At 37.1% G+C, this 14,447-nt stretch overlaps 5 protein-coding genes across 5 annotated transcripts; 3 read left to right on the top strand and 2 right to left on the bottom strand.

Annotated features, from left to right (window-relative positions):
* Positions 1 to 675: 675 nt before the first annotated feature.
* Positions 676 to 3,162, top strand: I206_100729 (uncharacterized protein; the record flags this gene model as incomplete). The annotated part of the gene is made up of 2 exons (XM_019152378.1): positions 676 to 2,578; positions 2,657 to 3,162. 2 exons carry the CDS (start codon positions 676 to 678, stop codon positions 3,160 to 3,162), a joined length of 2,409 nt encoding a protein of 802 aa, XP_019014516.1.
* A 196-nt stretch (positions 3,163 to 3,358) lies between these two features.
* Positions 3,359 to 4,575, bottom strand: I206_100728 (uncharacterized protein; the record flags this gene model as incomplete). The annotated part of the gene is made up of 8 exons (XM_019152379.1): positions 3,359 to 3,428; positions 3,525 to 3,670; positions 3,746 to 3,823; positions 3,907 to 4,053; positions 4,111 to 4,166; positions 4,254 to 4,324; positions 4,429 to 4,451; positions 4,546 to 4,575. The coding sequence occupies 8 exons, from the start codon at positions 4,573 to 4,575 to the stop codon at positions 3,359 to 3,361; spliced, it is 621 nt and encodes a 206-aa protein (XP_019014517.1).
* Positions 4,576 to 5,026: 451 nt separating this feature from the next.
* Positions 5,027 to 6,616, top strand: I206_100727 (uncharacterized protein; the record flags this gene model as incomplete). Its single annotated transcript, XM_019152380.1, has 5 exons — positions 5,027 to 5,132; positions 5,212 to 5,302; positions 5,391 to 5,640; positions 5,745 to 6,296; positions 6,416 to 6,616. 5 exons carry the CDS (start codon positions 5,027 to 5,029, stop codon positions 6,614 to 6,616), a joined length of 1,200 nt encoding a protein of 399 aa, XP_019014518.1.
* A 209-nt stretch (positions 6,617 to 6,825) lies between these two features.
* Positions 6,826 to 9,156, bottom strand: I206_100726 (uncharacterized protein; the record flags this gene model as incomplete). Its single annotated transcript, XM_019152381.1, has 11 exons — positions 6,826 to 7,104; positions 7,165 to 7,400; positions 7,468 to 7,558; positions 7,614 to 7,684; positions 7,747 to 7,892; positions 7,959 to 8,048; positions 8,116 to 8,220; positions 8,286 to 8,364; positions 8,433 to 8,531; positions 8,587 to 8,760; positions 8,850 to 9,156. The coding sequence occupies 11 exons, from the start codon at positions 9,154 to 9,156 to the stop codon at positions 6,826 to 6,828; spliced, it is 1,677 nt and encodes a 558-aa protein (XP_019014519.1).
* A 518-nt stretch (positions 9,157 to 9,674) lies between these two features.
* I206_100725 (uncharacterized protein) lies at positions 9,675 to 14,223 on the top strand (the record flags this gene model as incomplete). Its single annotated transcript, XM_070202263.1, has 17 exons — positions 9,675 to 9,857; positions 9,911 to 10,118; positions 10,180 to 10,854; positions 10,907 to 10,980; positions 11,034 to 11,357; positions 11,429 to 11,653; positions 11,706 to 11,806; positions 11,859 to 12,012; positions 12,072 to 12,176; positions 12,228 to 12,481; positions 12,539 to 12,762; positions 12,818 to 13,142; positions 13,211 to 13,340; positions 13,418 to 13,632; positions 13,750 to 13,830; positions 13,897 to 13,987; positions 14,047 to 14,223. The coding sequence occupies 17 exons, from the start codon at positions 9,675 to 9,677 to the stop codon at positions 14,221 to 14,223; spliced, it is 3,546 nt and encodes a 1,181-aa protein (XP_070058364.1).
* Positions 14,224 to 14,447: the final 224 nt, after the last annotated feature.

Here is a 14,447-nt window from a genome sequence, read left to right as displayed (position 1 = left end):
GAAATGAGGTAACATTTGGTTATACGTTTATATCCAAATTGAAATAGCTCTACCACATTCTCTCTCTGTTTGCTGTCCTGCTGGTAGGATATTGCAGAACTGTTGTGTGTACAGCGTAGTAGTTTATGATGATAATTGTCTCTGTGCTAAAAGGATGTGGTCATTAGCCCAAGTAGTACGTGTCAAATAACGTCACTGGTTGTTGTATGGCGCGCTGTACCGCTATTATGGTACAAACCTCCCAAGCTATTCGTAAAGTAAGGTCTTCGCTGCCGTTATCGTGATTGAGGGCTATAAATCGAATGAATTCAGTCAATTCTCGAATGGACAAGTACCTCTGGGCTATAATCCGTATACATAACTCTCCAAAAACAATTGTCCCAGAAAAGATTCTGTTGCCAAAAGTGTCAAGTATCTGCGGTCCCTTAGCACTTCTATATTTAACATTTTGCGAACTTACGATCCACCCTCCCTTTGCCAACGATCAACACAAATTACCTTTGTTCCAACTTTCGATTGAGGTAAAATCAACACAACAACAACAATGGCTCGATATCTCTATTCTCCAGGCGGTTCATGAAGAGACTCTATCCCCAAAACCAAGCAGGAAAGTAGGAATTACATCGATTCAAGGTATATCTCGGTCTACCGGTAACCTAATTAATCTGGTTCAAAATGCAGCCCAGACCAATACCTACTGTTTCTTCTTCCTTGGCTAATTCAGAAGATAATTCAATGGTTCTAGATAACGAAATGGCTACACCACCTACTACTACATCTCATATTAATTCAACTCCTTTCGCCCAAAGTTCAGGATTAGCATTTTCAAAAATTGATGAATCTCAACCTTCAACACCACCTGTTCCTGTAAGATTCGCTTCAAATACTAATGCATTTGGACTTTCTTCATCAAATTCAAATTTATCTTCAAGCTCATCTATATCTTCAATTAATACTTTAAAAGAAAATATAAATAATGGACCTGTATTTGGAATTAGTGGAATGAAAGTTGATATTTCACCTCCTTCAGCTGGTTCTATAACAACTAGAAAACTTAGAAGACCTTCAATGTTAAGTTTACAACAAAATATTTCATTTAGTTCTGATAATTCTGGAAAAGCTGATGATGAATCTACTCCAATTGGAGAATTATTTTCTTCAGAAAAATTAAATAAAAATATAAATGGTTTAAATTTAATTCAAGATCCTTCAAGTTCAAAAACCAATAATCAAATTAAAATTAATCAAAAACCAAAATTATTAAATGGAACTTTAATTGGTAATCCATTTAATTCAAATACTTTACAACCTACACCTAGATGGGCAGGTAATGGAGGATCTTTTGCAAATGCAATGATTAGAAGAACAAGTTCAGCACCTTTAATACCATTTGAAGATTTAAAAACTTCAACTCCTCCTATTCCTTCTTTATCTCGTATGATTTCATCAGATAATACAATACCATTTGATATTGAAGAAAATAATAAATTATTGGATAATAAATCTTCGATAAATTGGGCATATACAACTTCAATAGGAAATTCATCAGGTAAAGGTAAATCTAAAATGAAAGAAGATGAAGAAGAATTACAATTAAATTCACCTCCATTAGATTCAGAATCAGGATTATCAAATGTTTTACCTACTTTTACAGGTAAACCATTACCAAATGCATTATTACAAACTTTAGCTTCTGAACAAAAACCAATGGATCATGAAATGAAATCTGAAGCTAAATTACAAAGATATTTACTTTCTCATCCTTCAAAATTACCTTTAACTCCAAGAGCACCTAAAGGATCTAGAGGAAGATTTCCAGATCAAGTTGGAGGTGATGATGATGATGCTGATGATGATGAAATTCTTTTTCCAACAGGAAGAAGAATATCATCAAATAATTGGACAACAACAAGACGTAGTCGTAATTGGATGGATAGAGCTAGATTTGATCAAGATAGTGATACAGAATCTGAAGAAGAAGAAGAAGATGAAAATATGAATTCAAATAATATTAATAAAATTGGAATTGGAAATGGAAATGGAATAGGAAATGGTAAAGAAGAACCTGTAATTAATGCTTTTGCAGCTGGAATGGATATGGATAGACCTGTTTCATCATCTTCATCTTCAATGAATTTAGGTTCATGGGGTATATTTAATAATAGTAATTCAGAAGAAGGTTCAGGTAAATCAACTCCACCTCATCCTCCAACAAATATTCAAACAAATAATGGTCCAAATCCAAATCCAAATCCATTTCCTACTCCACCTTCATCAAATTCTTTCCCACCAAATTTTAATTCTCGATCAGCAAGATTATCTTTTTCTTCAGTAGGTCAAGGAATGGTACCTTCCCCAGGTTACGGTTTACCATCTGCTTTTGGTGGTTTAGGTATGGGTGGAAATGGAAATGGAATTGGTACACCTTTAGGTAGTCCTACAATTGAAAGATCAGAATTAGGTGCTTCTCCAAATGCCAATGCAAATGCAAATGCAATAGGAATAGGTAGTCCAGGATTAATGCATTATAGAGAAAGTCAAGGTGGTCAAGCAACTGTAAGACCAGGTAAAAGAAAAGGTTAGTCTGATTTATCATGTCATGTCATTTTGATTGCTAAACTGTTTGGCTGATCTTTACGTTACGTTAAATTTATAGCTCAAGCAGAAGATCGATTTGATCCTTATAAAAGACCAAGAGGAACTTCTCCTTCATTATTAGGTTCTTCTCCTTTTCCAATTTCACCTTCTAGAACCAGTGCTATTTTAATACCACAATCACCTTCACATATTCCACTTTATCCTTCAGCATTATCATCTTTATCAACTTCACATCCAAATACTGGAAGACATACTAGACCTACTCATCCTTATACACGTCCTATGACTGGACGATCAAGAGCAGCTTCTCCAGCATTAAGTATAGGAAGTGCAAGTGGTTTAGGTTCATCATTAGGTAATAATGGAAGTAGAGGTTTTAATCTTAGTGGAAATAGTAACAATGGAAACAGCAATGGTAATGGTAATGGGCAACAGCAGCAATTAGGTGGATTAGGATTATTAAGTTTACAAAACAGATTGAAAGAGGAGGATGAAAAAGGTTTAGTCGAAGCAGGTGAAGAAATGTTAAGGGAAGATTCTGAGGAAAGGATGGAAGAAGATTGAACTTCAGAACGTAGCATAATGATTAGATTGTTGTAATCAATGTAAATGTATTGATTCATTCATTTGTGAATTATCCCGTATAATGCATAAAGCATATGAGCTATTAAGGGAGAGAAAGTGGTATAATATACACAATATACTAATTAAATGGAAAGCAAAGAAGCTGGAAGAAGGAAGTTGGAGATAAAGAGAGGTTTTAACAATTACATCCGTAATTCTGAGAATTCTCAGAATCAATTCGAATAGGATCGGGGTAATCGTTGTATCTACGAGGACAAGGTATGTTCGTCAAATCAGTAACCCACTTCCTCTTCACATGATTATGAAAATTGCGCAAATTTAATATGATAAGCATGACTTACAACTCAGTTTCAGCTTCTTGAGCTAAAGCGTTCTTAGCGATAGTTTGGAAAGCTTGTTCAACATTTATAGCTTCTTTAGCAGAAGTTTCGAAGTATGGTATATTTCCTTTAGCTTGACACCATGTCATTGCTCGTTTTTGCGATACCTGCAGGTGCCGAAACAATCGGTGTAAGGTCCTGGGACGTATAAAGCAACGGTGACTTAAAAAACAATGACTAACCATTCGCTTTGACTCTTCCATATCAATCTTATTACCCAATACTACAAATGGGAAGTTCTCTGGATCATGTGGGGAGGCCTGAGCGGTGAAAACATCAGTCGTGTTATTCGCACAATGACAGACGATGATGATTGGTCCCATCTGCGAACAGTCAAACTCACTTGGACCAAGAATTCATCTCTCCATCCATCCAACGCTTCGAAACTTTTACTACTATTAACGTCATATACCAATACGCAACAATCTGCACCTCGGTAGAAGGCTACACCGAGAGACTGGAATCGTTCTTGTCCTGCTGTATCCCAGAGCTATGATGTACATGGCGTCAGCTTCATGCAGAAAGTCGCGACGAAAAGCTAACTGACCTGCATGGTGACTACTCTGTCATCGACTACCAATTCTCTAGTTAAGAAATCGGCCCCTATATTCACGTCAATTATCAGCTCTCGTAATCACCGAATCTGACAGGGTTTCGCAGATAAGATGAGGTTGATTCAGAAATAATCACCGATGGTGGCCTTGTACTGATTTGAGAATCTCTTGTTGACATATTGATTCATGAGCGATGTCTTTCCGACACTAAATAGTCAAATCTAGTCAGTCAGTTCCATTCAATTCACTTGGAATCCATCTTCAAGCAGATGTCTCGACACATTTGCTGCAAGAGTTCATCTAGCACTCACCCGGAATCACCAAGGATTATAACCTATCCATTGAATCTAGTCAGCATGAATCAAGGTGGGTCCTCAAAGCTGTCTATTGTTGTATCGAAGTGGCTATAAGGCTTATTATTGACTCACTTTCAACAGGACCTTCTTTCTTGATGCCATGATGTTATCCAGATTCAGCGAGTAGTGTGATGATCAAGTGATTGATATGATGGTCGTTTGTCGTTAGCAATATTGAAAGTAAATACTGGAGATAGGTGGCAAGTAATGATGATAAAGACAGTGATGATTGTAATACAATGATAATGGATCAATCAACGGTGTTGTTACACTCACTAGGCCTAGTCTAATTACCCCTTTAAGTAATAAATAGTGGGCGGGTATGACCGTTTGAACCGGTTAACTTGGTAAATAGATAATCACGAAAGAGGAACAAAGAATTGGGTTTATGATTTATCGATGGATGCTTGTTATTGATAAGATAGTCAGCTTATAAGCATTGCATAAAGCTTACTGCGCCGAATACAAGGCTCACTTCAGGCGGCTGATCTTACCTCTTGGTGATCACGTCCTCTACTTATCACTTCAAACATCTTTGGAACTCACAAGCCTTATGTCAACCTTTGCTCACGGTCCGCCAGAATGGCAAAATACAATCAAAGAGCGATTGATGGCTCAACAAGCAGATCAGGAGGTTTATAAGGATATAGTGGATCAATGTGAGTGGCTCAACTCCATAAAACCTCCAACCAGATCTCAAGTATTCGAGTCTGCTAAGCCGTCTTTCTCCGAATTTAGATCGTAGATTGGCGAAAACAACTAGAGAGTTGAAGATACGGAATCGAGCATTATCAAAATCAGGAGGAGGAGGACCTTCATCTGCTGAAGGGTTAGTTGTGATTCAAAATTTATAAAATTGGGCTGCCAATATCCGTTATCATTACATTTGCTGATAATGCTTTTGAATAATTATTTAGCTCGTCAGCCCTTTTAACTCATTTAGATGCTCAATTAACTTCTCTTCGTTCTGAATTATCAACTTTATATCGAACTCAAGCTGCATCACAAAATAAACAATTATCAATGGCTGATGCACTTCGTGATCGTGATGAAGAAGTTAAAGGATTAAGAGATGAATTAAAAGAATTAAGAGATCAAAGAGATACAGCTTATAGAAAAGATAGAGATTGGGAAGAACGTTGGAGAGTTCGTAATAAAGATATGGAGGTGAGTTATTCGACGCTCTATATTTTCCGTATAATTTTTAAACAACAAGTGCTGATGAATCATGGAATTTTTACCTTCCTTCTTTCTTCGTTTTGAAAATATAGACTTTAAATGATGAATTATTATCTTTAAATCTTGAATTAAGTTCATTAAATGAACAAAATTCAAATTTACGTATAGATAATGCAAATTTATTACAAAGATGGATTGATAAAATGAATTTAACAGCAGAAGAAATGAATGAAGAATTTGAAAAAGAAATTAATGAAAAAGAAAATTTAAAATTAAATGAATTATCACAAGCTCAACAAGAAGAAGAAGAAGAAGAAGAAGAAAGTCAAAATAAAGGAAAAGAAAAAATAAACTCACTTATAAATAATTCAAATAATACAAATAGATATAAAGAAAAAATAAAAGATAAAATAATACCTAAATCATCTCAATCTCAAATTTTAAAAAATTCAATAAATTCAATACCTAATAAAAATCTTTCAACAATTTCGAAAGGAAATAATACGACAATACCAAAAATAAATTTAAGTAATAGTACAAGTTCTTTAACACCTTCAATCTCATCAAATATAAATAGAAATATATCTAATATTTCATCTTCAACTAATTTGATTTCAAGTAATAATAATAAACTTAATGAAAAAGTAAGAGAAAAAAAGGATTTTCGATAATGCGGGAAGTTGAGTATAACTCTTCCCGCTCAGAAAATGATAATGATTATACGACCCAACAAGAGAATACTTGTACATCTATAGAAAATCAGATTAATCCTCTTGTCGAGAATGGAGGTGAAGGAGAAGATTGGGAGATACTGGAAGATGCTATGAATCAACCTATAAAATCTGATTATGGGAATAAGATTGAGAAGCAAGATACAACTATAGAGGATCCCGTTTCGAATGATCTCACATCGTCAGATGAGGAAGAAGATGAAAGTTGGAAAGAAGCTAGACTTGTAGTATAAATAGTGTATTATTTTGAAGAATTATGAAATAGCATGTATACTTTAGTATAGATCCATGCTATACATGATATGCGGTAAACGTATTGATGCTGAATGATGTAATATATTATATTACAATTTGGAGTTCCTGTTCAGTATCCCTCCTCTGTTATGATAAACGATATAAATATCAATTCACAGATGTACTTTTCCCTTCTCTTCTTAATATCTCATTCACCTCGGGTAGCTACTAAATGACCCAATTCACTTCTATCTATACTAACAACACTAGTACTTTTTTGATGTGTTCTCTTGACTTCAGATTGATCATTATTATTCTTCTTGATTAATTCAGAAGATTGAGAAAAAGAATCAATAATTTCTAACATTGCTTTAATCCAATCTTCTAATGATCTTTTTCTATTTTGACCACCTGAAAATTTAGATAATTTACTTGTATGAGCTAAAACAGGTAATTTTCTTAATGTTCTACCTGAAACTTTTTTCTCCTATAAACCCAATACACTCTGAATTAGCTTTTCCCATATCAAATTTGCCAAATAACTCACATAACATTTAATTGCTAATTGAGCTAATGCACCACTATATCTCTTTATTTTATCTTCTGATTTTTTCCATGTTCTCCATTGATCTTCAGCTCTTGTCCATTCTAGTAATTGTCTATTTTTAATCATATTTTTAGACATCATTTCTTCGATACATCCTTTTAAAATATAATAGATAGCTTCTGGTGGAGGAAGAGGTACTAATTCTACCATATCTACTCGAGACATGAATGCTTCGTCTGCCAAAATAAGGGGACTTTAACTCATGTACAATTGAATTACTCAAATTTGGTGCAAAAGGCTTACCTATCGCGTCAACTAGATTCGAAGTTGTCATTACCAAAACATTTTTCCTAGTTCTCAATTTGTCCAATTGCGTTAACAAGGCATTGACAACCTATATAAGTTGTGAGCTACTCCTTCGCTATTAGACAAATGTCAAGCTTATTCACCCTTAGCGAATCGGATGGTTCGTTACCCGTCATAGCCGCAGATCGAGCAGCAGTCAAGCTCTCCACTTCATCTACAATGATATCCTCAATCGTCAGCTAATTGGTTCGAGCCCATTCACCGAAAGAAGCTGACCTATCATAAGAACTACAAACTGTTCTTCATTATCAACTTCCCTCGTAATGGTATCAAACAGCTTTTGAACTAATTTTCCTGATTCCGAAAACCATTTGCTGAAAAGCGAATGAGAGTTTATCTCAATCAACTTTGATCTGGGATAACTACAAGACCTCATATCAGCAACCAATTGCGTTTCTTTATCTTGCCAATTGGGCATGTGAATGTACCTATCTCTCATCCTTATCGATATCTTTTGTGCGAGAGCTCGACACAAGGACGTTTTGCCCGTTCCTGGCGGTCCATGCAGAAGAATCACTCTGAATAGGATCACACATCAGTTGACACGCAAAACAGGTGAAGTCTTAGAGGATAGAGCTGATTCACCTGTTCCAAGCTATCATATTGAAATCTATGTTATTCTCAGAAAAGTAAGTCGTAGAATAACAGAAGTTGAGTAAACGGGTTTTCAAATTATCAGCATATACAAGGCTAATGGTACATGCCTCATCGTATCAGCTATAATCTGTTGTGCGTAATCGTTCTTTTCGACTTACGTTTGCCAAAGGCCATCCAATTCAGTGGAAGGTAATGTCCTCATCGATCCTGCCGACACAGATTCCTCATGCTCGGTATCTGTGTGGCCAGATCAGCTTTAACGACACTTTACATAGAATTACAGATAGATAATCAATCAAACTTACCTTCTAGATCGTTATCAAAATCGGCTACCTGCTCATTCCTTAATAATCGATATACATGTATATTCAGATTAACCTCTGAAAAAGGTATAGATTTTCGATCTGCATCGAGGATGTAAGCAGAGTTCGCCTTAGGTAAACTGATCAATAGCCTTACCTGCTTCTTCGACCCAGATTGTCGCTATGTGATTTTTCATGTCTCTATCACGTTGCCATCCACGCAATTCTGCGCCTAGTACCAGATTTGCTATTGAATTCTCCATATAGTCAAGTACCCAATACCGTATGGTAGCGGTAGTTTGAACTGAATTTGGCAATAGCCTAACTTCGACTATGAGTATGACGATGCATCAGTGAGTACAGTAACTTCTATACACTGAGTAACATTCTTGAAGACAGGGGCAAAGAGGAATGACTAACGATGAACATCATAATATGATTCCGCTTCCTCGCTTGCCTCAGAGTTCGCATCCCCATGATTCAGACGATGGTCCAGAACATTGTCCTCCATATCTTCTTCATATTCGATATCGTCGTGATGATGACCGTTTGCATACCCATTGGTATACCCGTTGGTCGAAGTTGATGCGATGGATTTCATAGAGTGTGAAGTGGAAAATCCATTATAATGGTTAGCTGAGTGTTTCGCTGACATGTCTTGACCTAAGTCCGTGGAAGAGATGGACAGGCTCGAAATGGTGGGAGGAGGAGCTTGTAGCACAGACATGAATATGATGAAAGTGTTGGTGTTCAAGGGAAATGAAGTATGAAGGAAAGTCAAAATGATATTTGTTTTCATCCAATTTTCTAATAAGATTGCCAAGACGCGTCTAATCTATTATTGAGTTTTGATTTTGATTTCTGCATCTAAGTGGCAAGTCAAAAGGTGTAGGTATGGTGCTGGTTTCTTTGATCAATGACATGTTTGTGTCATTTGAGATGTTGATATCTTCATGCATACATCACATTTCATTGATGTACATACTGCTGCATAGCATACTTTGCAGCGTTCGATCTGCTTTGAAGGGTTGATCATGATTGTAATACATCCAACATAAAGTGAAGCCACGTGGTAATATACTAATGTTCGTAGTTTCCGACGGGGCGATTCGCGAAGCGCGGTTGTCCATAATTATGACTTTTTTGACTTTGGACAGTCTTGTATATGTAATTCTTGATGCGAATTAGCTGCTTTCACTGCCTCACAAGCTCCATTCTCGTCGTAGAGCAGCAGGATCATCTACAATGAGTAAAGACCTAGCCTTTGCGCCTCTGGAAGATGATTCGGATCCTACATACACTCATTTCGCACATCGAGCTGAATTTCTGGGATTACTCAACCGATTCTTAGAAATAGATATCACCGCTAAATCAAGCAGTAAGGACGATGAAGAAGAGGAGGTTTTCGTCAAATCCATGGGAGCCATAGTGAGCTTTCGGCTCAAATTTCGATGTCACCCACAAGCTCATATGTACTTTAGCTGGATTATTATCTACCTTTACCCGGCTTATTGGATCCTTCGCTTGACGAAATAGTTCCTCCTCTTATGGACCTTCTTAGCCGAATCTTATATACCTTGGCGAAAAATGATGACAGTATCAATAGTGTAGTGGTTAATTCAGGACGACTAGCTAGATTAGGAAAGCTGCTGAACTGGATAGTCAAAGTAAGGGGATGGAAGGCTATAGGTGAGCTGCCGTCATTCCAGTTGATCTACGAAGAAGCTCATCTTGGTCAATAATCGCCCAGTACCTCACTTTCCTTCTTCAATACCGAATCTTCCCATGCTAGTAACCTTGTTATCCCCTCCGATCACCCCTTCCACCTCCATGATCCCTTCAACTGCTCATCATCCTTTACTATCGTCTTCTGAAGCATGGGAACTACGAGTCATTTTGCTGTTATGGCTAGCATTACTCTTGACAGTCCCTTTCAATCTTAAGGCTCTATCATCAAATACACTACCATTATCAACATCTTTTGGAATAGATTTACCTTCTTCTAACATATTATTCCAATCGGAAATTGCGAATCTAGCAAAACAAGTGATACTATTATCGATACCATTATTTAGTAAACCAGGTAAAGAAGGAGCATATGCTGCCTTAGTACTAGCTCGTCTTTATTCAAGAGAAGATACTTCAAAAGGTCTCAAAGGGTTCTTTGTATGGTCTACAGCTGAATTAGAAGAGAATGAAAGAGAAGGTGAAACTCATTTCATTACATCTTTACTTGAATTCACAGCGCTTCTACCCTCATTGGTCAAACCTTACCTCCTACCTTTACTGGAAGACTTCATGGATGCCAATATACTACCACACCTTAAAGGCTCAAGAACAGCTGCTTCCTCCGGACTTATACGTAAGCTGGCCGTGAAGGCTAAGGGTAGGATATGGTTAGCTAAAGTTGGAAAGGCGTTGAATGGTAGGTCCAGGGCTCAATTCTTGACAAGCTGAACTGACCATTGTGATTTCAGATGACGAAGACGTGGACATGCCTGATGGACTTGAAGAATGGCTAGATGATCTCATGGGTGGACTCTCCGACAAAGTGAGTCAAAGAATAACTATCATATAGATGAGCAGTATTGACGCCCTTGACAGGATACTATAGTCCGATATTCTTCAGCGAAATATCTAGCCCGTTTATCATCCTTACTGCCACCATTATTCTCCTCTCAGATTGTCGGAGCTGTTATAGAGCTCTTTTCAGGGACTGAGGAAGAACCAGTAACACTGACTTCATTTGGTACTGTCATTGATCCTGGCGGAACGTCCAACTTAGGCGGTACAATGGGATTCGGTGGTTTCGAATCTACAAGAGGTGAAGCTAGATGGCATGGTGTATGCTTAGCGTTGGCCGAAATGGCCAGAAGAGGTCTAATAAGGAATGAAGAAATTGGAAATGCTATCAAATGGGTGATCAAGGTAAGATACCCACCTCTTACAAATCTGAGATTACACACCAGGTCAAACTCGCTGATTTTTCTCGATTCTAGGCACTCACGTTCGATCTTCGTCGAGCATCTCATTCAATAGGTGCAAATGTGCGAGATGCTGCATCTTATCTTCTTTGGTCACTATCAAGAGCATGTCCACCAGAAGTTCTACAAGAGCATGCAGAAGATATGGCTACTAGTTTGATTTGTGTCGCGCTGTTCGACAGAGAAGTCGGAGTGAGAAGAGCAGCAAGTGCTGCATTTCAGGAAGGTGTCGGAAGATTGGTAAGCATTACTCGGCGAGGGATATCATTTCACCTGCTTATGGTGTATTTAGGGTCTATATCCCGAAGGAATCGATGTATTGGGAAAGACCGATTTTTACTCTATCAGCGTAAGAAGAATGGCTTTCACAACCGCAGCTCCGGCTGTAGCAGTGTAAGTATGAGTTTCCTTCAGTATCGTGGGCTTGAGCTGACATCGCGAGTAGGCATCAAGTCTATCGAGATAGGATGAGAAATCATTTACATCATATCACCCTGCGACACTGGGATACGGTTATACGGAGTCAGGCTGCTCAAGCTTTGCAGAGTGTCTTGAAACTAGGCGATGATCGAGATATACAAGACTCACTTGATCGAGAGGTAATTAATATCTCGATCACTCTTACACGTAACACCCAGCTGATATTGCTTGCGTTCAGGTCAAGGAATTCCAATCGTTGGACAGTGTCAACGTACATGGAGCTCTAGTTGCTTCGCGGTATATCGCGGAATTGTTCGACGAGAATGACCAGCGGAAGATAAGGGTAAGCTTTCGAATCTTAAAAATTGGTGTCTTTAACAGGAATCCTTTTTAGATATTCGAAGCGCTCTCAACAATTCGGCCAGCCTCATTCGTTTCTTCTCAAGCTGCCGATATTCTCTCTTCAACATGTTCATTACTGGTAGTACTCCTAAATCAGAGTGTCTTAGATTTGCCCGGCGCTCAAGCGGTATTGGATAAATTCATAGAATCTTCCATGAAACGTAGAGAAGCGGAAGTACACGAATCCGTTGCTCGCGTATATGGGAGATTGAGCGAGCTCAGATTTGCGGAACAAGACGTGACTAAGTAAGCTTATTCGGTATACTAATCGAATCCATTAATAGCTTACATCCCTTGATGCAGGCTAATATCAGACACAAAAACCTTCCGAATCGCTCAACGACAAGCTGCTTCTCTTTGTTTGGGATTCATATGCTATCCGAAATCTTCTGAGTGGAATGATAAAGTGATCAAGACCTTACTAGGACTCTTGGATCAATCTGATAAAATCGATATAGAGTCACGTAGGTGGGCGATAAGATCTCTGGCAGAAATTTCAACACAAAAGAAAGCAGGGGCAATGATAAGTATGTTTAGCAGTGCTGTTCTGAAGTGTTTTGACTCAGCTGAACTTGATTTCAGTTTCGCTTTCACAATTTAAGGATATTCTGCAAACTTTTATACAAGGTTTGAACGATTATACAACGGATCAAAGAGGTGATGTAGGATCTTGGGTTAGAATACAATCTTTGAATTCGATAGGAAAAGTTTCCTTAAATCTGGATCCGACGACCACTTCCACCGTGTCGATGTTGCTTGGTGAAATTATTGGAGGTATAGTAAAACAGGGAGTAGAAAAACTGGAATCTGTACGAGGAGAATCTGCTATGACTTTAGCGAAATTGAGAAAAGCGGGATTGCAATGGGATGGAATGGAAGGTATGAACATTGATCTGGAAAAGCTCGAGTAAGTGCTGGAACAAAACGGGGTTTTTTTTCATCTTCATGGAAATCAAGTTGATTAAATTCTTTTAGGAATGAAGGATTTCGACAAATTCCACAAGATGAATGGTTTGCTTCTTCTATGTTATATTTGAACACCCATCATAGGAAATATCTATTATCAGGTTTAGTCTTGAGTATAGGAAGTCAAGTTTTAAGCCTGGTAAGCATTTTTTCGATTGTTTCATCGTTGGAAAAACGAGAAAATCAAACAAAAGTTGATGCAATGTGAGGAAATAGTCAGAAGCTGCTTTTAAGCCGTTGCGAATTCACCTTCTAACTCATCCGGATTTAATTCAACTTGTTATTCAAGATTTATCAGAGATATTAAATAAGAATTTCACTTCGAATAGGATTTTCATACCTACTCTCCAAAGTGTTTATAAACTCTCGACGAGTGGAGTTCTTGATTTATCAGAAGCAAAATCCAAGAGTACTGAAATTGGTCATAAATCGTTAGTAGTCTCTCTTCTTTTCAGTTTGTTATCTCAAAATGTCGAGAGGTACATACGAGATAACGAAAAGAGGGATCCTTGATGACTGATAAATTAACTATGTCTGTTCTTTTTCAGACTGTTGACTATAACTACAACTTCATGTAAGGGAATAAGTAATATTAAATCGATAGATCGAATATCATCTTCAATGAAATTGTATGTTCATCATATAGACTTTCAAATCTCTATATTGATGAATATTGATGACGAGTTCGATTACAGGGCCATCTCATTCTTATCTCATTCATCATCTTCTATTCAATTGAAGGTGATCCAATATATACCATTGTTCATAGGACATAAATTCCCTAGAGTAAGTTTAATTGTTTATGTACAAATAAACAAGTAGGCTAATGAAATGAATTTTTGTAGATCCGAGCAATATCTTCTGAAGAATTATATTTAGTCATTTCATCAAATGATATTGATGTACCTGATGAATTGGAAGAAATTTTACTTGAAACTGAATGGACAAGTAATGAATTTAATGATAATAACAAAATACGACGGATTCAAGAATTAATGAAGGAGATGTATGAATTGAAATAGTTGAAGAAAATGAGATAATTGAAGGAAACGCAATACTTGTACTTTGATTGTATATTGAATACCTCGCATATTTTATACCATAATTGTAAAATAACATGCATCACTAGAAGCGAAATTGATCAGGTGCTTTGACTATTATCAATTTCATCTGGAATATGATTTATCATTAATTAAATCGGGCAGAGCATTTCATACATCCTCATCAAAGCAATACAAGCCAAGAT

Source organism: Kwoniella pini, chromosome 1, assembly GCF_000512605.2.
Source record: "Kwoniella pini CBS 10737 chromosome 1, complete sequence".
NCBI lineage: Eukaryota > Fungi > Basidiomycota > Tremellomycetes > Tremellales > Cryptococcaceae > Kwoniella > Kwoniella pini.
This window is presented reverse-complemented; position numbering and strand designations above follow the sequence as displayed.